General features: G+C 39.2%; 1 protein-coding gene across 1 annotated transcript in view; it reads left to right on the top strand.

The window, feature by feature from the left end:
* Positions 1–226: 226 nt before the first annotated feature.
* The window catches only part of myh9a (myosin, heavy chain 9a, non-muscle), a 52,830-nt gene continuing 27,751 nt past the window's right edge, over positions 227–25,305 (top strand). The window contains exons 1-16 of the mRNA XM_036570621.1: positions 227–631; positions 8,348–8,679; positions 11,426–11,582; positions 13,109–13,136; positions 13,270–13,363; positions 16,138–16,158; positions 16,890–16,982; positions 17,150–17,213; positions 18,376–18,474; positions 19,604–19,747; positions 20,448–20,543; positions 20,821–21,092; positions 21,682–21,855; positions 22,575–22,748; positions 22,844–22,958; positions 25,064–25,254. Coding sequence (XP_036426514.1) covers positions 8,353–8,679; positions 11,426–11,582; positions 13,109–13,136; positions 13,270–13,363; positions 16,138–16,158; positions 16,890–16,982; positions 17,150–17,213; positions 18,376–18,474; positions 19,604–19,747; positions 20,448–20,543; positions 20,821–21,092; positions 21,682–21,855; positions 22,575–22,748; positions 22,844–22,958; positions 25,064–25,254 — 2,049 coding nt within the window. The 5' untranslated portion in view covers positions 227–631; positions 8,348–8,352. The remainder of the gene's footprint in view (positions 632–8,347; positions 8,680–11,425; positions 11,583–13,108; positions 13,137–13,269; positions 13,364–16,137; positions 16,159–16,889; positions 16,983–17,149; positions 17,214–18,375; positions 18,475–19,603; positions 19,748–20,447; positions 20,544–20,820; positions 21,093–21,681; positions 21,856–22,574; positions 22,749–22,843; positions 22,959–25,063; positions 25,255–25,305) is intronic.

Here is a 25,305-nt window from a genome sequence, read left to right as displayed (position 1 = left end):
AGAATAGCAAGAACCATTTCACCATGCAGAACCATTTAAGCATGGAAATGGTTCTTTAAGTGTTCATGGCTCTATATAGAACCCCTGTTTGAATCCCTGAAGAACCATCTTTTCAAGAGTGTATAAACAAAACGAAGTAGGCGGACCCACGTGTTAGTAGCCCCACCCATCGAGCTGGAGCGTGTGTGTGAGTGTGTGTGTGTGTGTGAGAGAGAGAGAGAGAGAGAGAGAGAGAGAGAGAGAGAGAGAGAGAGGCTGAAGGAAAAGAGTGAGGAAAGAGGACCTAAAGATAATAGGGATTATACGTCTTAATATAGTGTCTTAATCTAAAACTGTAATTGGTGAATGTTATTGTAAAAATATTAAGTTTAACATCTGTTGACTCAGTTCAGGTTGATAAATCGTCCAATCAGATCCGTCCGTTTAAGTGATTAAGCGTCGTCTGAACGCGGGTGTCTATAAAAAAGTGGGCGTGCCTAATGAACTCCAGCTCCGCCCATCCAGCTGGAGAGTGAGAGAGGCTGAAGGAAAGAGGAAGAAGAGAGAGAAACTGAAGCTGAAGGGGGTTTAAAGTGCAGCTCTTCCACCGGTTCTCTCGCTTTAGATGAGCAGATCAGACTGAGAGCAGGAGGTGAGTACAAAACACACACACACACACACACACACATACTCTTTTATACGCGCCGTTCTCCTCCGCGAGCGCGCTTTCTCCTCTCGTTAGTCTGTGCTCGAATGTTTGAATGTCCTGCTGTGAGACTCTCCAGGGTTCTGCGACTGAACTTCCTCGGCGTCTCCTGAGCGTCTGTAACTCGCGTGCTAGTGGTTGGGTGAGTGAATGGGTGGGTGGGTGAATGAGTGAGTGGACAGCAGGGCGGCGGGGTTGTGATTTTTGTGATTGGCTCAGCTGGGCGGCCCTGAAACGGGCGGATAAATTAAATATGTGACTGTAAACTGCAGACACTACTGCTCGTCTGGCTGTGACGCAAATTGAGCTCCACTTTACAAAAGCTGCACCTTTACTGACCATTCTTTTCTCTACTGACCTCTTTCGTAGTGGCTGCTGACTCCCTATCACCACTGCCATCACTAATTACTAGACTTTCTATCATTACTGGCTGTTCCTTTCGCTGCTGGCTACTGACCGTTGCCCCTCACTACTTACCATTGCAACTACCGACCACTTCCTTTACTACTACTGATTGTTCCCCTTTTATTACTGACAAGCCCAAAGACTGACCACTACTGTTACTACTACTGACTGTTCCCCTTTATTACTGACAGGTCCAATGACTGACCACTCCTTTTACTACTACTGACTGTTCCCCTTTATTACTGACAAGCCCAATGACTGACCACTACTATTACTACTACCGACTGTTCCCCTTTATTTCTGACAAGCCCCTGGCTGACTACTGACTGCTCCCTTTATTACTACTGACTATTCACCATTATTACTGACAAGCCCAACTGCTAACTACTGACTACTCCTTTTAGAACTACTGACTATTCTCCATTACTGACAAGCCCAGCTGCTGACTACTGACCACTCCCTTTACTACTACCGACTATTCCCCATTATTACTCAGAAGCTTAACGACTGACCTTTATTACTTACAAGCCCAACTGCTGACTACTGACCACTTCCTTTAGTACTGCCGACTATACCCCTTCACTACTGACTGACCCAATTCCTGACAACTGACCACTCACTTGACTACTGACTGGCTCCCCATAAGTACTGACCCTTCACCACTCCCATCACTGCTGACTAGACTTACTATCACTACCAACCATTACATTCACTACTGACCTCTGACATGCTATTCACTAATGACCACAGACAGCTTTGTAGTCAGTAAGGGGGTTTCGCTACTGACCACTGCTCTCTAACTACTGACTATTAATCGACCTTCGCTGAAACCGTTCACTTCTGATTACTGACCACAGCTTTCACTACTGCCAACTAGCCCTTCACTACTTACCTTCTGTAATTACTGACCACTGGCAGGTCAATACTGGCTTCTTTAATTACTGACTACTGTTCCTACACTACTGGCTGCTGACCACTTATTTAATTACTGACTTCCAAACCTTGTTACTGAACCCCGTTTCATTACTGACTACTGACTGCTCCCTGATTACTCACTTCATTACTGACAGCTGAACCCACCTTTTACTGACTACTGACCCCCATTAATTACTGCACACATCTATCACTACTGGTCACTGAACTCCTTCAGTGTGACTGCTGACCATTACCTGTACCACTGACTGCTTCCTTCAGTAATCACTACTGACCACTCCCCTCACTACTGTCTACTGACCTCCTTTCACACTTACCTTCCTTCACTACTGACCTTTGGCACTGCCCACAACTTACTACTGATTGCAGTCTTTACTGAACATCCTACTACCAAGTACTGACTCATAATCATTTTACAACTACCCCTTTCCCTGCTGACGACTCCTTTCGGTACTGACTGCTGAACTCAGTCACAACTGACTTGTGACCACACCCTTTGCGACCCCACTTGTTACTGACTGCTTCTTCCATTAGAGTACTGATCCCTGAAAACAACTTGCTTCTTTTGCTACTGACCTGACCTCCACTTCACTACTCACCACTGACTGCTTCACTACTGACTACTGAAGTCTTGTGCTACTGACCACTTATTTTACTCCTGACTGCTGACCCTTCTGTGCTGGTGGTGAGTTTTGTAGCTGTGGCTGTCAGATGGCTGGGTTGTTGTGTAATGAGCTCGGTGTTTGAAGTAAAGGACACGCCCTGCTTTGCTGAGCCCTCAGGATACACATTCAGCACACTGGCTTCTCAGCTGAACTTCGCTAAACGTTCTGTACTTGTACTCTGATCTTAGGGTGTGTTTACATTTGTAGTTTGGTTCTCTTGGTCCAGACCAAAGCAGAACATGATACATTGTTGCATTTTAGTTCTGGTTCCCTTTTTATCATTCACACTAGCATGTTTGACACCTGACTGGGATAACAAATAGAATAATGGTCACTATACTTCCTGAACCACGCTGTACTGTTTATAGGTATTGTTTATCTGTCTTGTGATATTCCAAATCAATAAATGTATCCATTTTAGTACCGATTCAGAGCTGGTGGGATGATAAATGCATCCACGTGTGAAAATAGCATAAGAAATTAGTTTTGCACCTATCAGAGGTGTGCATGACCATTTTTGTGCTGTTTTAGACATCTTTGGTCTGTATTTTGTCCATGTTTTGAATGAACCGCACCAGAGTTTGCTTAAAAGCAGGCCCAGACTGACCTACTTAGCAGGTATTTGTGCTCCAGAGTTTTAATGAGTGTTCTCACTTGTTCTAACAAACTGTGTTAACAGAGGGTTTGTTTTAATAGAACCTAACCTGCCAAGTATGAACACGCCCCTAAAATTAGTCTGGAGGCCTTCATTTCTCAGACAAGATCAGTCATAAATCTAGACTAAAATGCATTTTCTATGGTGAATCACTACTGATATCATTCAGTCCAAGACTGTCTGACCAACAGGCCTTTAAAGGAATACTCCAGCTGAGCAGCAACTGCCCATAGTTTTCTATTGTGAGTGAGTAAACAGGTTTTCTGTTCTTTGTTCAAGGAAACATGTTGAAATGACTGTCTGTGGTAATCGCCCATACAGAACAGATACATCAGATAAGGATGAGGTTGAAAAACGCTGCAGTGTTCCTTTAGTGTCCCAGTATATTATGCTAGCTTCATGCTCTTTGATATGAGTTTTTGTGGTGTGGGATGTTTCGTGCCTCTTCACTCTCAGGCAGGATTGAAATGCAGCCAAGAGCGAGGGATGAACCACAGTGAAGGACAGAGGAGTGCGGGCATGTTCCTTCCCCCACAAGTTGTGCTCCTTTCACCTGCAGATAAAGTGATAGTTTGGTGAAAAATCAGATTTGTTCAGTTTCTCCCCACTTTATTTTTAGCACTGGAGCTGCAAGGCTAATGTAGATAGCAAGTAGTGGAGTGGAGTGGTCTATATCAGAGCCGGTATAGGAGGAGTCTTCTTTTTCCTGCATTATATCAAAAACCTCAAAACATCAGAGGAAGCCGTGAACGAGTCCTCAATGAATGGGAGTAAATGAAGCTAAATGGCTAAAAATGAAAAGTTAACATAGTTTCTAATCACTTGTCTGGACTTTTTCTTTAATTTTAGAAAGCAGAAGGATGTATTTCATTAAATAAGCAAAGAAAACTTGCCTGTATCTGTCCTTCTTTTCTACACCAAACAGGTTTTGGGCGGCAGGACGCTAACATTTACTCCTACTGAGTGCTGACTGGTTAGCATTTCTGCTACTGAGTGCTGATTGGTTGGTGAGCAGATCAGCTTATTGGCTTAAATGTTTCATGCTGTTCTGTGTTCAAGAAATGAATGTATTCTTTTATATTAAAAATGTTTTTAAGCACTTTTAAACTATGATTTTGCTCAAACGCTCCATCTTAACCCATTCATCCAGCTTAGAAGCTCCCTCTAGCGTTTAAGAAACCTGAAAGACAGAGCGGCAATTCTGCTCTCCACAAGTTCTCTGCGTATGTCCTACCTAGCATGGCGCTAACTACATGCCTCACCTCAGACCATGTGTAGTATTTGTTACACACTGTTATCTATAAATATGGACTAAATGGGTACTGTTACTGCAGAGTGTGCTTTTTGTGCACTTTCAGCTTTCATTACTTGTTAGCCATGTTAGCCTCATAGCTCCAGAGCTAAAACTAAAGAAGCACGCTTGTCTTGCTGATCTGTGTTTGTGATGAAGGGGAGTTTTTTTTTAAATTTCTGCCTAATTCACTGTGTGAGATGTAAACGAAGTGATTCAGATGCCTTTACAGTGGTGGTGATAGGAACCAGGTGTCGCCGTGACTACAACACACATATAGACATTTTATTTACTAACCGAAACCACCAGTGAACCTACACGTGTCTTCTGAGTTTTATATGGAATGTTGATGATGGGGAAAATCTGAAATAATAAGTTGACACCCTGCATGTATCCCTCCACCATGAATGGATTTTAAGGCCAAAACCTCCTCAAAACTATCGTAAAACATTATCTGTCATCAGGCAGTTTATTCATAACCGTTTAGTGCAAAAACTTTCTGTGAGGGAGCTTTTAGAGGTGGACGTCTGGTTCCTATCACCGCCACTGTAAACAGCTCAGCCATTTGATTATGCAGAAAATTTGAAATTTCTGTGGACTTTCCTTTGGGTGGGGGAGGGGGACTGGATAAATGTAACTTTCCCTGAGCTCTCGCTTTAGTTGCGTGCCTGTTCATGCAGTGTTGAGTTCCTGTATGCATTTACAGTCAGGACTGAACAGGTTGAGGTCTGTTTGACTTGATAGATTTTTAGAGGAAGTGTGTCAACATTTGTTAAGAAACTTCTCCTTCCTTGTTGGTGTTGTCATGCTTTTTACTTCGTGTTTTTTCGTGTCGTTTCCTCACGTTTGGGTTAGTGAGGGTGCGGCCTGAGGTCTTCAGCAGAGCAGCTGCTTTATCCCAGCGTGCGCGAGGCCGTCCTCACAGCGCTCCAGACTGAGCTGCTAATGAACTTACAGACGCACACATGACTCTGCATTCATTTAATCTCTTTATCTCTCTCTCACACGTGCATCCCTCCATTCCTTTATCTCTCTATCCCTCTTCCCTCTCTCTCCAAAGCGGTTTCAGGCCTATTCTTGGCCAAACGCTGCTCTCTGACGTTGACCTTTTAGCCTGTTGTCCATCTCTCGGTTTAATTGTGTGTGTGTGTGTGTGTGTGTGTGTGTGTGTGTGTGTGTCTTCTCTCTTTCTTTTCTCTCTTTTCTCCCTCTCTTTTCTTTCTCTCTGTCTCTTTACTTTCTCTCTCTTGTTCTTTCTCCTCTTTTTCTTTCTCTTTTCTTTCTTTTCTCTCTGTCTCTTTTGTTCTCTTCTTTCTCTCGCTTCTCTTCTCACAAAGTGTGCAGAGAAACAGATGGACTACAGCCTGTAACTGTAGAACTACAAAGTGAAACTATATGGTCAGTGGAGTGACTGTATATAGTAACTTGTCATCCACATAAGAATTTCATTGTGCAGTGCTGCTGTTTCTCTATGCATATAACAAACTCTTGTCTGATCATGTCATGCAATTTATATTGCGCAGTGCATCATACATACATTCAAGAATGTAGATTTTCCTTTTAAAGCTTGGTTTAAAGGCAGCATGGCGTCTGTGTTCGAGGTGTGGGTGGGTAATGAGATTTTTCACTCTGTCTAAACTTGCCCAGGAATTTTCCCCCCGGAATAATGCTTTCAGTCCTGCACTGCTGAACACTTCCCTTACTATCAGTTAGGAAGAAGAATTAGAAAATATTTAAAAGGATAACTCCACCTATTTTTCATAATTTCTGCATAACTTAGTGTGTGAGATGTAAACAGAGTGATTCAGAGTGGTTTGGTGTGAAATGGTTGTGATTTCTTTACAGTGGTAGTGATAGGAACCGGGGGTCGCCATGACTACAACACAAATATAGACATTTTATTTACTATCCAAAACCACCAGTGAACCTACATGTGTCTTCTGAGTTTTATATGGAATGTTGATGATGGGAAAACAGTGGAAAATCTGAAAAGTGTTCTTTGGCCTCACAGCACCCTGCATATTATGTATCCCTCCACCATCATTGGAGTTTAAGGCCAAAATCTTCTCAAAACTATCGTAAACAATGTCAGTCATCAGGCAGTGTATTTATAGCCATTTCATGTAATAACTTTCTGTGAGGGAGCTTTTAGAGGTGGACGTCTGGTTCCCATCACCATCACTGAGTCTGTAAGTTTCTCTAGAACGGAGTGTTTCACACCAAACCACTCTGAAAAACAATGTTTACATCTTAACAATTTAATTATGCAGGGGTTTAGAAAAATCGGTGTAATACCCCTTTAAATGCTTCTTTATACTGATCCATCAGCCAAGACTAGTGCATGCTTCTTTACTTACTTGTTAGCTACATTAGCTCCTGTGCTACAACTAACTTCAGCAAACTTCTGACAAACAAGTCATTGCTGACTGACTACATTTAAGTGGGGAAAGTAATTAATAAACTGTCACTTTAATGCTGGTAGTGTAGATCCTGAGCTGTGGTTGTGTTTGATTAGCAGGTCTTTTGTTTTGGACGAGGCTGTGAGGGAGTGATGGTGGGAGAGCTTGAGCAGGGACTGATAGGATGGGATTTGGAGGATGGGGGGAATGTGTGGAATTCCGCTAATGACAGAGCGAGCCCTGTCTCACCTGTAGAGGTGAACCAATGACTGGTTTGTTTGTTAATGACAGTGTAGCTGTGTAGATGTTGTAGAAGCTTTCACACAGTTAGGAAGACGTTTCTGCTGAAAATAATAAACTGTTAAAGGATTGTGTTGTTTGCTGCTGGTTTTATGTTGTCCAATAGTCAGTAAAGGAATTTCTGTTTTCCTGATGGGCTGCTTTACACGGTGCCTTTTAAGTTCCCGTTTACACCTGGTCACTTCAGACATCTTGAGTATCAGGATTATATCTGGATGAGGCCACAGAAAAATGCAAGTGTAAACGCACCCAAGACACATTTAAAAGATACCAATCCGATTACTCAAACCACTTCAGGTGGTGGACTGTGATGCTTTTGAGCCACATGTTATAGCAGCGTAAACACATCTGTCTCTCCGAGATGCATTTGACAACCAAAACCCCTCGTAGTGCAACCAAAATGCCACTGGTTTTAATCCTAATGCTTTTAATGTGTTTTCCTTTCAGCTGAGTTCTTGGAAGTTAACTTTTTCTGTTTTGTGTGTTTACTTTTAGTATATTGCCAGAATCTTTCAAATTTACCCAGTTTTGCCCAAAACATTTGTTGTTTGAAGTTGGCTGCTTTAGCTTTAGCACTGGTGTTAGCTGTGAGGCTAATGTAGGTCATCGAAGCTAGCACATTAGCATAATTAGCATGGTGCTAATGTTCCTAAATCAGCACACGCTCACCTCAAATTGTGTGGATTTGTTCAGTATCTCTAAGAAACTTGGATTATGTGGTTTCTCACATTGTATGACTCACTGTTATCTGTAAATATGGACTAAATTCAGGCTTTCACTTGGCTACTACTGTTTTCAGCTATGCTAACATTGTTTTAGTCCATGTTTCTAGATAAGTTTGTCATAGTGTCAGAAACCACATAATCAAGATAACTGAACTCTGAGGTAAGTGTGTGCTGAGTGTGTAAACTGCTAGGGCCAAGCATGGTTAGCTAGATTATCCTCGTAGCTCCAGTGCAAAAGTAATGACTGGCTCCCCGATGTTCCATAACAGTTTTCCTTCTCCTCTTCCAGCCACCATGTCGGATGCAGAAAGGTACCTGTTTGGCGACCGCAGCGCGGTCAGCGACCCGCTGGCCCAGGCCGACTGGGCCTCCAAGAAGCTGGTGTGGGTCCCGTCGGAGAAACTGGGCTTTGAGGCCGGCTCCGTTAAAGAGGAGAAAGGAGACGAGTGCCTCGTGGAGCTTTCTGACTCCGGCAAGAAGATCAAAGTGAACAAAGATGACATCCAGAAGATGAACCCCCCCAAATTCAACAAGGTGGAGGACATGGCGGAGCTGACCTGTCTGAACGAAGCCTCTGTACTGCACAACCTGAAGGACCGATACTACTCCGGCCTCATTTATGTGAGTGACCAATTGCTGACCGCACTGCACATCTGTATTACAGGCTGATAGTGTAATCATTGACATCCATGCTCTGCCCACAGGTGCATTTTTTCATAAGTGTTATTTATGCCAGCGATGACGGGGCCATAGTGTCAGGCTTAGAAGCTCTGCCCACACATTCACAGTCATGACATTTTTTGGCAAAATTTAGGGCACATTTTCTATTTTGATTTCTTTAATATACCGGAAAAAATATCAGTTCAGCAAATAAACAGCAACTGTGTATTTAGGGGAATCTATTATGCGCATTTTCAGTGTTCATAATTTTATTTTTGGGCTCTACTAGAATACGTTTACGGCTTCAGTGTGCCAAAAATCCAATTTTTCTCATACTATACATCTCTATTCACCCTCTATCTGAAACAATGTTAGAGCTCCGGTGTCTTTAAGCTCCACCTCCCGATAAGCCCAGCGTGCTTTTATTGGGCAGCTTGCCCACTCTGTTCTGATTTGGTCAATCAAGAGATTGGTTCCCCCCTTATACGTTCTGCCCCTGAACTCACTCTTCCTCCTCCAGTAGCTGCTGTGCGCTGTGTGAGGCGTGCCGAGCTCGCCGGGAGGCGGGCACTAAGAACTGTGTTACAAGATTGCATCGTCTTGTAACAAAGGAAAAGGGCTGGAATTCCAACAAGGCATTTCAGGCAGCTGAGAAAAGTGGTTTCTGTAGGAGAGAGTTTCTCCCTCTGGAGGGAACGCTGAGCTTTGAGTTTGCAGAACGTTTACATGCAAAAAAAAGCTGCAGTATGCTAATGGAAAGAGAAAAAACGGAAAAGCATAATAACTTGCCTTAAAATTGTGCAGAAGTGTGTTCTCTGTAGAGGATGTGTTAGCTTATTTTTACCTAGAAAATCAATAACATGGAATTTAACTGGAGGGTGTTCAAACCTTTTGATTGGCTGTCCATACACACATGCGTACATGCTTCGTGCACCAACTTCTATCAGTTCAATGAGGAACAAATCATTATTAAGCTAAATTCTGGGTAACACCAGAAACAAGCAGTTGCCTTTTCTTCTGGGTGACAGATGACCTTTTCAGACCAAGAATCACTGGATTAAAAAAGTTAATGATATCACATTTTTAGGTTATTCAGGAGTTTTATTTTAAGCATTAATGAGATCTCATCATGTTTGCTGATGTACATCTTTGCAGGTCTGTTTTTTGTTGTAGCACCTTTTTGAAGGACATGGTGGCGATGTATAAAGGCAAGAAAAGTCAAGAGACTTGCCTACGTCCAGCAATTACAGATCAGCCGCTTTGCATGGCCGTAAAACGGCCCCTTCCTGTTAAAGTAGCCGTTTCTTAGCCATGCTAAGCAATTAAAGCAACCAGACTTATTGCCAATAGTCAGGACTCTGTCTTGCGAGAATAATGGGAAGATCTCCTCATGATTATTTATTAATTTATCTATGTATCTATCCACTTTATTTATCTATCCACTTTTTAAAATCCTGCCTAGCTACTGTTGCAAGGTTGAACAAGCTGGAAGTTACTTCCACACATGCAGACTAGGCTCCTCTACAAGAGGAGAGACCTGTAAACACCCCAAACTGGTAGCCAGGTTAACAGAAAAGATTTTGTGCAAATACCTGTATTTAGAGTGATTTGTTTATTTAAACCGCTGTTTACTTTGTACGTGTGAAAAGTTGCACTGTTGGGGTAGATCAGGAGTTTTTGTTGTGTAATCTCTCTCTGACTTACAGTTACAGCTGAATCATCACCAGACTTTATAGATATTATTGATATAATTTGAGGATCAGATACTTTCCGTTCCTCAATTTACACAACAAACTTTACCACATACAGTTAGAAATGAATACAAATTAGAAATGAATAACTGGCTCTAAATGGAGGTATTGTGATATAAACCTTCTACAGTCTGTTCCACAGTTTCTCATAAGAGAATGCTAGTAAAAATCCTACTTGACCTAAAATTTGTTCAACCTCGTGACAGTAGCTACAAAAAAAAAAACAAAACGTGGGTGGGGCTTTAGTATGGTAATTAATATTGTCACCTAATCAGGTTTTTAGAGTTGAACTTTTAATTGAAAGGTACACTAAAAATGGTTTATTTAGTGAAGACGATGGTTCTATATGGACCCATAAACACTCATTTGTATGCTTAAATGGTTCTCTGCATGGTGAAATGGCTCTTCAGATTGATGTAGAATAAGTTACATGATTTTATTTGGAACGTTTTGCAAATGGTTCTCTATAGCACCAAAAGGGGTCTTTACTGTTACAAGGTTGACTTTGTAACAGACCTTTTCTGTGCTCTATAGAACTGTATACAACACATTCTCCTTCAAGCTAAAGAACCAATTCACCATGCAGAGAAGCATTTTAAGCATGCACATGGTTCTTTGAGTGTTCATGGTTCTATATAGAATCATTGTCTTACTAAAAGAACCCTTTGAAGAACCTTATTTTTAAATAATGTAGTACAGTGGAGTCACTGTTTTAAGGCAGCAGAGCCTATATTTTGTACTCTATTTTTGTAGTCTGTTGTATTGAAATGACTGAACACCTGGATCAGGGCCGGAAGTTTAACACACCTGAGCTCCACAGGTTGGGCAATCCTGCCTTAAAAGCACAATCAGAGGTTAAGAAAACGTATGTAGACAATGATAAATATCTAATGTTAATGCTGGTGATTTAAAGAATAATATAATGTAGTTTGATTTTGTCTCTCTTTCCTGTTCAGACGTACTCTGGCTTGTTCTGTGTGGTTATTAACCCCTATAAAAACCTGCCTATCTACACTGAGGCTATAGTGGAGATGTATAAGGGCAAGAAAAGACATGAGATGCCCCCACACATCTACGCCATTACAGATACGGCCTACAGGAGCATGATGCAGGGTTAGTAAATGCACGCTCATTAGACACTGCATGCAGGAGCAGAACCCAATATTAGAGATGGGGAAATACAGCAGAATATCACAATACTTAGAGATGTTTTCACATTAAACAGCAAGTGTTACTATATTTAGTATAGACAAAACATTTGTGTGCCACATTTTAAGTACATACTGTCAAAAACAGGAACAGTGGATTTCTTTTAATTTTGTTTTTAGATACATTTAGCGTACCACACATTATGCTGCACCAAATCCAGTTAAACAGGACTTCCCTAGTTAAGTCCACACTTTAAACATGCGTCATTATGTACTAAATACGTGTACGGAACTGGACATATGAGGTGTATATAAATTGTGAGTAAGCTTTAATTTTAAATATTTAAATGTGCGTTTAATGCAAAATGCTTTTTTTTTTTAATACTTAAGCTACACTCTTGATTTAAGTATGTAATTTGTAGACACAACTTATTACATGTGCTATATATATACTGGATGTACTGAGTTATACAGCAACTAAAATGCACTTGACTGCTTTTAAATTAGGTTTCAATATTTCTAAACACACTTGGAGAGTTAACAAAAAACGTATATTGTGCTTTTATAAAATTATTTATTCATTAGGAATAAATAAACACAACTTATGTATGTTATGTTTGGGTAATTTTTTTTGTGTTCTAAACTGGAACCACTGGTGTTGCAATGAAGTTAAATTAAGCAATTATTGACACACATTCTACCACACTTTCATGCATGTAATGTATGTGTATCAAATTACACTTTGCTACCATAAGTACAGCTGGTGTTCTAGCGATCTATCCTACCAAGCATGCACACATCATTAGTGCAGTATAGCAATGTTTTTCTAATGTTTTATTGCATTTTTAATGTTAAATCAGCCTCACTTTGAGAGTATCTTACAGACACAGCTAAAAAAAAAGCTATAAAACTATTTTCCCTGATAAACTAACATGTTATTGTCCAATGAGGAGAAAAGAGCTTGTATAGAAGACAAGTACCCAACAGCATCCAGTACTGTACCAGTTAGCTGTAGCGTTAGCATTGCATTAGCCTTTTAGCTCATCTGAAGAGGCAGTCTCCACTAACTAACTCATCCAACAAGAAAACCTACAAATTTTTCATGGCTATTTTTAAATAAGACAGCATATTTAATTGTGTTTCTCTGTAAGGCTATATTTTTGTGCTTTTCAGTTCGTCAGCCTTAAGCTAAAATGGTACACCTACAGTCTTGTGTAAATTGTATGTGTTTTTCAGCTTTGTCTTCCTATGGTAAGCAAAATCTGTTCGTTAACTCTGATACTCAAATATAAAAAGTATCACTTTTCTACTACACAAACATGCCTGTTAGCAATATAACACAGGCCTTTAGTCCCTAAAGCTAACAGCATATGAACTGCTGCTACATACACATACAGAACATACAGAGCATATAGATAGTCAATGCTGATTCTCGCATTAGCTTGTCTTTTGGATGCTAATCTCCTCCTCTTTTTCTTTTTTTCTCTACAGATCGTGAGGATCAGTCAATCCTCTGCACGTAAGCCTGTGATTCTCTAAAACAAAACAAGAATAAATAAGCTAACAGATTAAAATATTTGTTCTCTTTTTTGGTATTTTCTGAGAAATTTCTTTATCTCTCTCTCTCTGATCATTTTTGTTTTTATTCCCAGCGGTGAATCTGGAGCAGGAAAAACGGAGAACACAAAGAAAGTGATCCAGTATCTGGCGCACGTTGCGTCATCCTCAAAGACCAAGAAAGACCCAGTGAGTCTCACTCGTACACTTTCATCTGGAGTAAAATTCATTAACACCTTCTTGGTGGTGATTAATGGTCTGTGTGTGTGTGTGTGTGTGTGTGTGTGTGTGTGTGTGTGTGTATGTGTGTGTATATATGTGTGTGTGTGTGTGTGTGTGTGTGTGTGTGTGTGTGTGTATGTATGTATATATGTGTGTGTGTGTGTGTGTATGTGTGTGTATATGTGTGTGTGTGTGTGTGTGTGTGTGTGTATGTATGTATTATGTGTGTGTGTGTGTGTGTGTGTGTTGTGTGTGTGTATGTATATATATATATATATATATATATATATATATATATATATATATTTAAAAATGATGACACTTAACTCATAAATCTGTAATTGTAGTCATTTGTGACTGCGCAGTATGATTCAACAGCTCAACAACACAACCTGTGTTAGCTACAGTAAACATAGCTAGTGAGTGAGGTACACTCTTAAACATGGTTCTTCAGAGGTTCTTTAGTAAAGACGATAGGCCTGTATAGAACCATGAACACTCAAAGAACCTTTTGCATGCTTAAATGATTCTTTGCATGATGAAATGTTTTTTTTTAGACGTGTTGTATGTGGGTCTACATAGCACCAAAAATGTTCTATTGCCACAAGCTTGAAATCGTAACAATGGCAGAAACCTTTTTGGTGTTGCATAGAACGCTTTTCAACAAGCGTAGAATGCATTCTCTGTCAATCTGAAGAACCATTTCACCATGCAGTAATCACTATGTGTGTGAATGGTTCTTTCAGTATTCATGGTTCTTTTGTAGAACTGTTGTTTACCAAAGAATCCTTGAAGAACCATCCTGAAGAGTGGAACTAATCAGCCAATTTGACCATTTTAGGCTTGTGTTGTAATGGTTGCACACAATGAATAAAAAAAAAAACAAATATAATTCAAGTTAATCAGAATTATTTGTATCACTGTCGTCAGCTAAAATTTCATGATCGTGACAGCCTTATTTGTATGAATTTTAATGTCAGTTTGCATAATTTGTAATATAATTTTACATGACATGAAATCTAAATAGGAACATGACTTTGGATACATAAGATGTTGTAACTGCTGTGAGAAGCTTTACCAAAAAGACTATTTTCAGAGATGATGAGCATAATATTTCAGCTTATTTAGGGCTGCTTTTTAGTTAGTACAACACAATCTCCACAACAGTTACAAGAAGTGCTGCCATTTTTGCTGTATGTGCAATAAAAATAGGCCATATTTTAGATTATCCTGTGATATTATGGTACAAAATTCCCAAAAATGGTTAATTCCATGGTGTGCAGGTTAGCGTGCTGTAATCTGTAATCCACATTCCTGACTCAGGCCCCAACCTGCAGGCCCGCAGCTCATGCCTCATCACTTCCTTTAGGAAAACTTTATCCCTATAAGTCTTTAGTAGGCGAGTCACGAATATTACATAATCATGTGATTGCAATTATGTGAGCTGATCGCAATCATCTTCCGCGGTCGTTTGGTTTCACAGTCTTAAGTTTGTTGCAATAAATACAGTGTGAATGGGGTGCATCTACATCAGTTAGGTTAAAGAGACAAGTACATAACATTTAAATGCATGTATTGAGACAGGACATAGGTTGGCCTGGTACTGTAACACGTTTAAAGGGTAGTGCTGAGCAATGTTTGTTTATTTGTCAGTTTGAGGCTAACAAATAGCGGGAACTGGGAAGCAGGATGGTTAATCAGTGGGTTTCTACTTTAACATTTGCAGTGGCGAATCGTGACTATCAGAGTTTGGCCTTCAGGTTGGGCCATAAATGTCAAAATTTAGCATTGAATGGCAAATTAGCACATTGCTAATTTCTGCTAGCCCCTGTGAGATTCTAGTAGCATGTTAGTGCTAAGCTAATTGCGATTCGTGTGATCCTTTTTTGGCCATTCTAGATTATACACAGACATTTAAAGCTGTAAAAGTCAGTCTGAATGTTTTATCTGAGGCTTGTAACAGACATTATCAGATATCTGAGCTTGTATGTATCAGTTTCACAGTGACTCTTTCAGTAAAGAGTCCTGCATAGAGCTGCCGCTGCTGGTTTCCATTCCTAACAACTAAACGGAACCTGCCTAGACTACAGCTCGTATTCACAATCATTGATGTGTCTGGAACCACCAGAAGGTATTTTTTCACAAAATTAGTTGGTTATTGGTTGATTTCTTGGTCATTTCCTAATTATGTTGTTAGTTAATCTAACGTGTGAGGCCTTCAGTCCAGCTCCTGAAGTCCTAACCAATAGGAGAGCAGATCGGCTATATCTTCCTAGATACCACAGAGAAAACAATCCTGATTGGATCATTTTCTGTTGGCCATTTCAAGATTTGAAGTCTTTAGTTTCTAAACAAAACTTAAAATTTAAATAAGAGTATTATTACAGTACTTTCTAAAGGTTAAATAAAACAAGCAAGATAATCATATTAAATAAAAATGAACTAAAATTACAGGCATATGTTTCTTATTTGACAAATCATTAAGCCTTCACTGAAGGCCTATAAGGTGCTGAGGGTTCCCCACTGAACAGTTGCAAGTAAATAGACAAATTATTAATCAGAATTATTTCTTATTTATGTTCTTATTGAGACAGGTTTGGTCACATCTTTGTATTTCTGACTGTAAATTGTTAACACTGAGCTATCAATTTCCTCTGATTCAGCAGGGAAACAAAACTGTGTAGTAAAAATGTCTTTTGATCTCCCTCACCTCTCTCTCCTCTTTCTCTTCGTCCCTGTAGAGCAGTAGCAGTCTGTCCCACGTGAGTTATCCTCTCCTCTCCTTCGTATTCCTCTCCTTCCATCATTTCAGTCCTGCAAACTTTCTTCTCCCTACGTTCACTGAACTGAGCATTTATCTTTCCATGCTTTCCATGTAAAGAGACTCATTCAGAGTGGTTTGGTGTGAAATGGTTCAGATGTCTTTCCAGTGATGGCGACCTCTGGTTCCTATCACCATGACTACAACACAAATATAGACATTTTATTTATTGTCCAAAACCACCAGTGAACCTACACGTGTCTGAGTTTATATATGGAATGTTAAGTTGGGGAAAATATTGGAAAATCTGAAAAGTTTTATTTGGGGACTATTTTGCCTCACAACACTCTGCATATTATGTATCCCTCCACCATGATTGGAGTTTAAGTTAGCAAAACTATCATAAAACAATGTCTCAGTCATCAGGCAACATTTTGTGAGGGAGCTTTTAGAGGTGGATGTCTGGTTCCTATCACCACCACTGTGAACGATTCTTACTCTGTAAGTTTCTCTAGAACAGAGCATTTCACACCAAACCACTCTGAACGCCTCTTACATCTTAACCATTTAATTATGCAGAACTGTTGGGAAATCAGTGGAGTTCCCCTTTAAGGTTGTAATCAGAAAGACTGTTCCTTTCTAACTAAAGCCACTTTACTAACAGTTCTGGTGTGTGCGTTGTTAAGTACATGTGATCTCTACTTACTCGTGTACTTGCTGTTAATCCACCAGGGGGAGCTGGAGAGGCAGCTGCTGCAGGCTAACCCCATTCTGGAGGCCTTCGGAAATGCCAAGACAGTGAAGAATGACAACTCATCTCGCTTTGTAAGGACTGCTTTAGAGTCTGACCCTAACCTGAGCTAGATAGCCACAATCATTGGCTAGAACGTTACTGATGCTTAGAGCTGGTTTTAAGCCACACCTCCTTCATTACTGTTACCAGAGGTCGGTGCACCAACCTGTTCCTCAAAACATCTCACTTCCTCCTGCAGGGCAAATTCATCAGGATCAACTTCGATGTCAATGGCTACATCGTTGGAGCGAACATTGAGACTTGTATCCTTTTATACTGGGAGAAATTGATTACATTTACACATTTATGCAGCAATAATGCATTGGGCAAAAGGACCGTATATAGACTCAGTGACCGTATATAGACTCAGTGTATAGAAATAAACCTACATATAGCAAAAACTATTATTAAGAGTAAAGCATGAGGAAAACCATGAAAGCATTAGATATATAATACTACTATATATATATATATATATATATATATATATATATATATATATATAGGATTAAATCATTGCTGTCAGAACAAAACCTCATATCGCCAAAAAGTATCTTAACAGGAAAAAGGAAGTAACATTCTTTATCTTCAGTGGAAGATGTAGGTCACTTTGGGCCGTTTCTGTTCTGAAACTTTGACACAATGTAAACAGCAGCTGACATTTCCAAATTATTAAAAGATGAAAAAAAGGAGAAAACTATATAGAAACATATATTATTATAAAAAGGAATAAATAATAAATACAAAACTGCAGGTGTTAAACTAAAATGATTTTGGGTGCTTTTTAAAGCTGGTAATGTTTAGTGATCAATAAATTATTGTACGGATAAAAGGCTAGGGTGTGTGTGTGTGTATGTGTGGTTTGTTGTTTTGTTTTTTCTTCAGATCTGGATTAGACAGACACCTGGATTTAAAAATACATTTGTAATCTACACATAACCTAAAAAAAGATGGTTCTTCAAAGGTTCTTGGTAATAATCTGTTCTATATAGAACCATGAACACTCAAACAAACCTGTTGTGTGATTAAATGGCTCTTTGCATTGTGAAATAGTTCTTCAGATTGATGAATGTGTTTTATATGGTTCTACACATAACTTTTTTGAAGGGTTCTATATAGCACCAAAAGAGTTCTTCTATTGTTACAGGCTTGACATCATCACAATAGCAGAACACTTTTTGGTGCCATATAGAACCATTTACAACATATTTATCATTCTCGAGAACCCTTTAATCATGCAATGGGTTCTTTAGGTGTTCTATATAGAACCATTTTGTTTACTAAAGAAGCCTAGAACCATCGTTTTTAAGGGTGTGGAAATTATTCCATATCTTTGGTGGGGATGATGATTGTGGTGGTGATGATCTCTTGTAAGCAAAGCAGTAGAAACGTCCACTCTGGGGTCCTTAACGCTGCGCTGGTCAGACCTGCTGGAGAAGTCGCGTGCTATCAGACAGGCTAAAGAGGAGAGAACCTTCCACATCTTCTACTACCTGCTGATTGGAGCCGGAGACAAACTGCGCTGTAATTAACCTCCACTACTGCATCGTTAATCACTGACTACCAATCAAACATGATCAATGCTCAACAGAGGAACATTAAAATCATCATTAATCAATAGGGATGTAAAAGTGTGTCGATCTGTTCAATGACATTGATTTTGAAATGTTAGAATTGTTTACAATTGGTTATTGTAATATTCAGTATTATTGTATTCCGTGTTCTGTATTTTTGTCTATTTAGTGCTAGGCTGTATAGCAATATCATTATTGTGATCAGTTACATCACTCTATTTAACAATATGCTTTTCTGAGCATATCAAAGAGGTCGCCAGTAATTCATATATATTGTGATACATCGCAGTTCATTTATTTATTTATTTATTTATTTTTAAAGCTTAGTTTGCTAATGCTAACATTACCAGTCCGCTCTTATACTACTTGTTTACGTTGGAGTGCAAGTCTAACGGCTGAAGATGCCAACTGCAGTTTAAACGTAAACACTATACAAAATAAAACGCTTGCATAGATCGTTGCACGTAAGCTATTAATTAAAAATCAATACTGTGCGATACAGTATCACAAAACATAGTATTGCAATACGCAAGTGTATCGATATTTTGTAACACCTTTTAATGTTTAGCATATTCAAATAATCCTTAATTGTAAAATATGTAAATATATAAATATAACAACTTTGTTTAAACGTGTTATATTTAAATTTCATAAAGCACTGTAATGCCTCGTAATCGTGTTGTAATGAGGTCAGAGATTGACACAGCTAATTGCATGGTTTAAGAGACTTCAGTGGTGTTTTTAAAGGTCATTTCTGCATTTTGTGCTGATGCTTGTTGCCTCTATTTCAGTCCTTGTAGTTCTGAGGACTAACTGTACAAATATGAGTGTCTCAAAGCTGGGCAATAAGGCAAAAATATAATATTGTGATACTTCAGAAAATGTAAAGATGCGCAAAATATCACGATATTTAGTTGGTCAGTGTCTATAAGTACTGACGATATACACAATATGTTCAGAAAAGCATACTGTATTGTATTCTGACATAATTTATCATGATAGCAATATATGTTGTAATATTGTTCAACCTTAGTGTCTCATCACTGACCAGTGTTGTTTCTGTGCCATGTTTCGTCCAGCTGAGCTGTGTCTTGAGGACTTTAGTAAATACCGCTTCCTGTCCAACGGTAAAGTGACCATCCCGGGTCAGCAGGACCGAGACCTATTCACAGAGACCATGGATGCCTTCGGGATCATGAGCATCCCTGAGGACGAGCAGACAGGTTTGAGAGCTGACTGCACTGATACAGCACCTTTAATCACAATCAGATATTATTATAGATGCTAATTTACAGTTTAAATCATATAAAAAATTTAATGTAGTCAGTAAACACCTAGTTTCACTCCACAGTCAATACCGTCCATATATGGAAACTAAGCTGATTTTAAATTTGTTGTTTGTCACAAAAACCAACACATGCACACTCATCTGTTCAGCCTACAGCAGTTTAGCTCTGCCCACTCATGCTGAAGTTATAAGGAGTGTTTCAGCAGGGACTGCTCTCTGAGGCACAGCCAATCAGAACAGAGCTCACTTACATATCAGTTTTAAAGGCTCAGTAGCAAGAACAGTCTGTTTAATTGTAAGGGATAGAGAGAGGCTGGAAATGATCATGTAAAGATGAGTTATGATGGTTTTTGGTTCATAAAACTAAATGAATGTTGTCAGTGGAGCTCAGAAAGACGAGTGAAGTACAGTAAATAGAATATGAGCCCTTTAGGACAAAATTAGAAAACTGACCAGCAGTAAAACACTTTATGAATAATTTCCTTTTTTCCTCTTTCTTCTTCTCTTTCTCGTCTTTCTTATTGTGTCTTTCTTTCTTTTTCTGTCTTTTTCTATTTGATTTCTCTCTCTCTCTCTCTCTCTCTCTCTCTCTCTCTCTCTCTCTCTCTCTCTCTCTCTCTCTCTCTCTCTCACAGGTCTGTTGAAGGTGGTTTCTGCAGTGCTCCAGTTGGGTAATATGAGCTTTAAGAAAGAGAGGAACTCTGACCAGGCCTCCATGCCTGACGACACAGGTAATAAGAAATAAAAATTAAGTCTATAATAATTATAATGTGGTTAAATGCATTTTTTTAATAAATATAAATCACAAATAATTAAATATACTTCATTCAGCACTTTGCTGTACAAAAAAGCTTAAATATTACCAATTTAGCAAACAAAATTAATATTAAAGGCTTTTTCCACTCTTGGGTTTCTGTACCAGAATTACTTTAATGTAGTGAATATAGACTCTGGACTCACTGTGTTCTGCTGCACTGCTGTGTGTAATGACACTCTCTTCTCGTTCAGCGGCACAGAAAGTCTGCCACCTGCTGGGCATGAGCGTGACTGACTTCACGCGCGCCATCCTGTCCCCAAGGATCAAAGTGGGCCGGGATTACGTGCAGAAGGCCCAGACTCAGGAGCAGGCTGAGTTTGCGGTTGAAGCTCTGGCCAAAGCCACGTATGAGAGGATGTTCCGCTGGCTCGTCGCTCGCATCAACAAAGCGCTCGACAAAACCAAACGTCAGGGAGCGTCCTTCATTGGCATCCTTGACATCGCCGGCTTCGAGATCTTCGAGGTATGTCTGAAGGAAAGAAACATGTATTTATGTATTTGTTTATTTATTCATTAATTAATTTGTAAATGTATTTGTGTTAGACTTTTGGTGAGAATATAAGACAATGTTAAAATAAGTTTACAAAGTCACTTGGTCATTAGTGTTGGGGGGGCCGCGGCGTGCTTTGAACAAAGGCAAAAAAAACCCTATATGATTCACACAGTCCTTCTGACAGACTGTAATACACTACAGGAAGTGTAGGGGCGATATGGCTTCTATTGTTTCATTTAAAAAGCATCCACAGAGTCAGTATGAAGATCAGTACAGAATATTTACATTAATTGACATGAATGAATTTCAGTTATGCAGACCTATATTGAATAAGCAAAAATGGCATCAGATATAGAAAATAAGGAATAATGTCAACAAACTGCATGCGTTTTTGCATAATGTAGCTACCAAACATCTACTTACTATAGGATGTTCTTTTGCATTCTGGTACATTTGTATTACATTATTTATTTATTTATTTATTTATTTTTTTTTTTTTTCTGTAGAGTGCACTATACAAACAAAATTTAAATTCAAAACTAATTTCTGTTCTTTCCAGCTGAACTCGTTTGAGCAGCTGTGCATCAACTACACCAACGAGAAGCTCCAGCAGCTCTTCAACCACACCATGTTCATCCTGGAGCAGGAGGAGTACCAGCGCGAGGGCATTGAGTGGAGCTTCATCGATTTCGGCCTTGACCTGCAGCCCTGCATTGACCTCATCGAGAGGCCGGTAAAGCCAGTTTTCTTCACTGCTTTGATAGTTTTAAACAGCTATTCAGTGAAACTGAAACCAGCTTGTACATTTTTGTAAGCACAGATAAAAGATTAAAGTTCAGACAAAAAAAACAAGTTACAGACTCCAACAACTAAATATAGTTGATCAGCCAGTTTCACCACTAGAGCTATGTGGCTAGTGTAGCTAACAAGCTGTGGGAGCTTACAATTAGCATGGTGCTTACCTACTCACCTACATCATAATACTTGCTTCAAAAAGCATCCAATTATCACTAATAGTATTGAATTTGTGGTTTCTGAGACTGTATGACACACTTATCTATAAACATGGATGAAAGTAGGTTAACATAGCTAAAACTAACAACTACCTGGAAGAATGAATTTTGTCCATACTTTAGATCAGTAAGAGTCTTTTTTTTGTTTTTTTTTTATTACTCATTGCAGTTGGTACAATATTAACAGGTGACTGTAAACATTAACATTTACTTCTTAGCCACATTAGCCTATTAGCTCCAATGCTAAAGCTAAAGAAGGAAGCTGTAAATGTGATTAAGGTCTGCAGTTTGTGCAGTGCTAATCAGTGGAATATAAGCTCTATTACTCGTTGGCTACATTAGCATCGAAGCTAATATCTTGGCTGATAAGCTACTTTGGTGTTGCATGAACATCCTCTGCTGTTCCTGCTTCTCAGTCCTTTATCCTTCACCTCTTTAGGCTGGTCCTCCAGGCATTCTGGCTCTGCTGGATGAGGAGTGCTGGTTCCCCAAAGCCACGGACAAAACCTTCGTGGACAAGCTGGTTCAGGAGCAGGGGAACCACCCCAAATTCCAGAAACCAAAGAAACTTAAAGATGACGCAGACTTCTGCGTCATCCACTACGCCGGCAAGGTAGGAGCAATGACCTCAAAGGGAACCAGGAAAACCATGACTTTATTCTGAAAGGTACTTTTTCCAATCTTCCTCCTCCTCCTCATCTTTTGCAGGTGGATTACAAAGCAAATGAGTGGCTGATGAAGAACATGGACCCTCTAAACGATAACGTGACCACTCTGCTCAACCAGTCATCAGATAAATTTGTGTCTGAACTCTGGAAAGATGGTAAGATGTTATGTTTTGTGTGTAAACATGGCTAGCAGATAAATCAGGTTAAGCTAATATGTAATGGAAGCTTATTCCCCACCAATTAGCATGATGCTAACCAGCTCACGTGAGCAATCTTTTTCCTCACGACGCTGATAGCGCAGCACGACGCTGATGGCGCAACACGACGCTGTAGTGCAACAAAGCGCTACAGATATTGCACACAGTCTGTCTTGTGTCATTCAATTTGCTGTGCGAAAGGTAGAGGAGATTGTGTTGAAAGCACTTGTGTTTGTTTACCCTCAGCGGGTTTCTACATTGTGATTGTGTGCTTTTTCAGGAAGTTAAGGCTTAAAGCGACGGCCCAATGTTTAACTAGTTTAGGTTTTGTCCCCTTGGAATTATAAGATTCTGTCTGACATTTTTTCAAAATTGAGTTATTCATATATTGTTATGCTGTGACAACTTCTTAACAATATGTGAGGTGTTTTTTTTGTAAGTGTGTGCATTTTGGACTCTTTTTCTGAAACCAAATGTTCCATCTCTAAACTATTAGGATTAAAGGCAATTAAATAGTGAACATTTGAATTGATGGTATCTTAATTACAACATAAACATTAATTTCATTCATTCATCTTTTTTATTTTTCCTCTCCCTAAATAAGGAATTTTGGTTACTGTCACATTTCTGATATAAAACAAAACCTTACACGCCCTTTTTACTGACTTGCTACACTGACCTGATGGGACAGTTTATTACAGTAGCTGATTTCTGTCTGACTAAAGGAAACTTAAACTAATGGTTTCTCCTTAAAACTGACCTCTGCACAGGACAGAATATTTAGCACTGACCTTTATACTACATTTATCGGTCAACGATTTTTTGAATACGAAAAAGATGATTTGTCCTAAAACAAGGAATAAACGTCATAAAAAGACATAATGAATTAAATGTAACTTTCTGATACATGTGGACACTCTGTTACACTAATTTTATGTTTTAAAATAAATTGAGTATAAACTGTTTCTGTTCCTTGAAAATCGTTGCTTCTTTTCATGTTTTGTCAGATAGATAGAACCTTATTACTCCAAGCAGAAAGTGAGTTCTTAGGATTAGAAACCTGTTCCAAAAAACTGCAAATTTGATGGGATTCTCTGAAGCTCAATAGCTCAAAGCTGCTCAGAACCTTATAGATCCAAGGCAACGATTTAAACAGCCTTAAATTGTATAATTAATAAAATAAAGTGTGTAGTGTCTTATGTTAAGAGTATGAAATATTAATAGAATGAACAGAATAGAATGAATCCTCTGGAGCGGAGCGGATGAGTTCAAAATAGAAAACCCGGACTGTGTCTAGTTATTCAGTAATCTCTAATCAAGTCTGGGTGGTTTCTGATACTGTCTGGCACGTGGTTATCAAAGATTAAACAGAGATTACATCACTCATATTCTAAAAAAAACTACACTAACTGATTCTTTTAGAGAAATTTTAAAGCTCTGCTGCTGGTTTTTAAAGCTCTAAATGACCTTAAAGTTCCTGAATGATCTTAGATCTGCAGATACTGACCTTCTGCAAACACCTTCCATAAAATACAGAAAATGTGGAGAGACTCTTTCTGTTATTCCTCTTCTAAACTGTGGAGCTCAGTTCACGTTTTATTAGTAGTAGACAGTCAAGCTCAGAGCTCACTTTTAATAAACATCTGAAAACGCAGCTCTTTAACTCTATGTCTCTATGGTGTTTATCTGTTTAATCTAATCTGTTGTTGTCTTACATGATTTTAAATGAATACTCATAGTTTCTGCTGTTACTGTTAAGCTTTATCACCTGACTGTAAAGCACTCTGAGCTGCTACCAGCATGAAAAGTGCTCTATAAGTAAAGGTTGTTGTTGTTGTCTAATATCTAATATACACATTTCTCATTATTAAATTGGGGCCAGATTCCCAAACCCTGATTAAAAACTTAAATATATAAATAATAATAATAATAATAATAATAATAATAATAATATATATATTTTTAAATAGTGATTACTGTTAGTGCTACAGTTTAGTCCAAGAATACATGCATGTCTGAGAAACTGGAGTTTCTGATCCTGATGTGCTCCTCTCTCTCTGCAGTGGACAGGATTGTGGGATTGGATAAAGTGGCAGGAATGGCAGATTCTGCACACGGAGCTTTCAAAACACGTAAGGGAATGTTCCGGACCGTGGGGCAGCTTTACAAAGAGCAGCTGACCAATCTGATGACCACACTCAGAAACACCAACCCCAACTTTGTCCGCTGCATCATCCCCAACCATGAGAAGAAGGTAAGAGAGGAAACGTCAGCTGACTCAATGCTTCTGCTGAGCTCTTACATT

This window comes from Colossoma macropomum, unplaced genomic scaffold, assembly GCF_904425465.1.
Source record: "Colossoma macropomum unplaced genomic scaffold, Colossoma_macropomum, whole genome shotgun sequence".
NCBI lineage: Eukaryota > Metazoa > Chordata > Actinopteri > Characiformes > Serrasalmidae > Colossoma > Colossoma macropomum.
The sequence above is the reverse complement of the archived record's forward strand: the minus strand, read 5'-3'. Positions and strand labels throughout refer to the sequence as shown.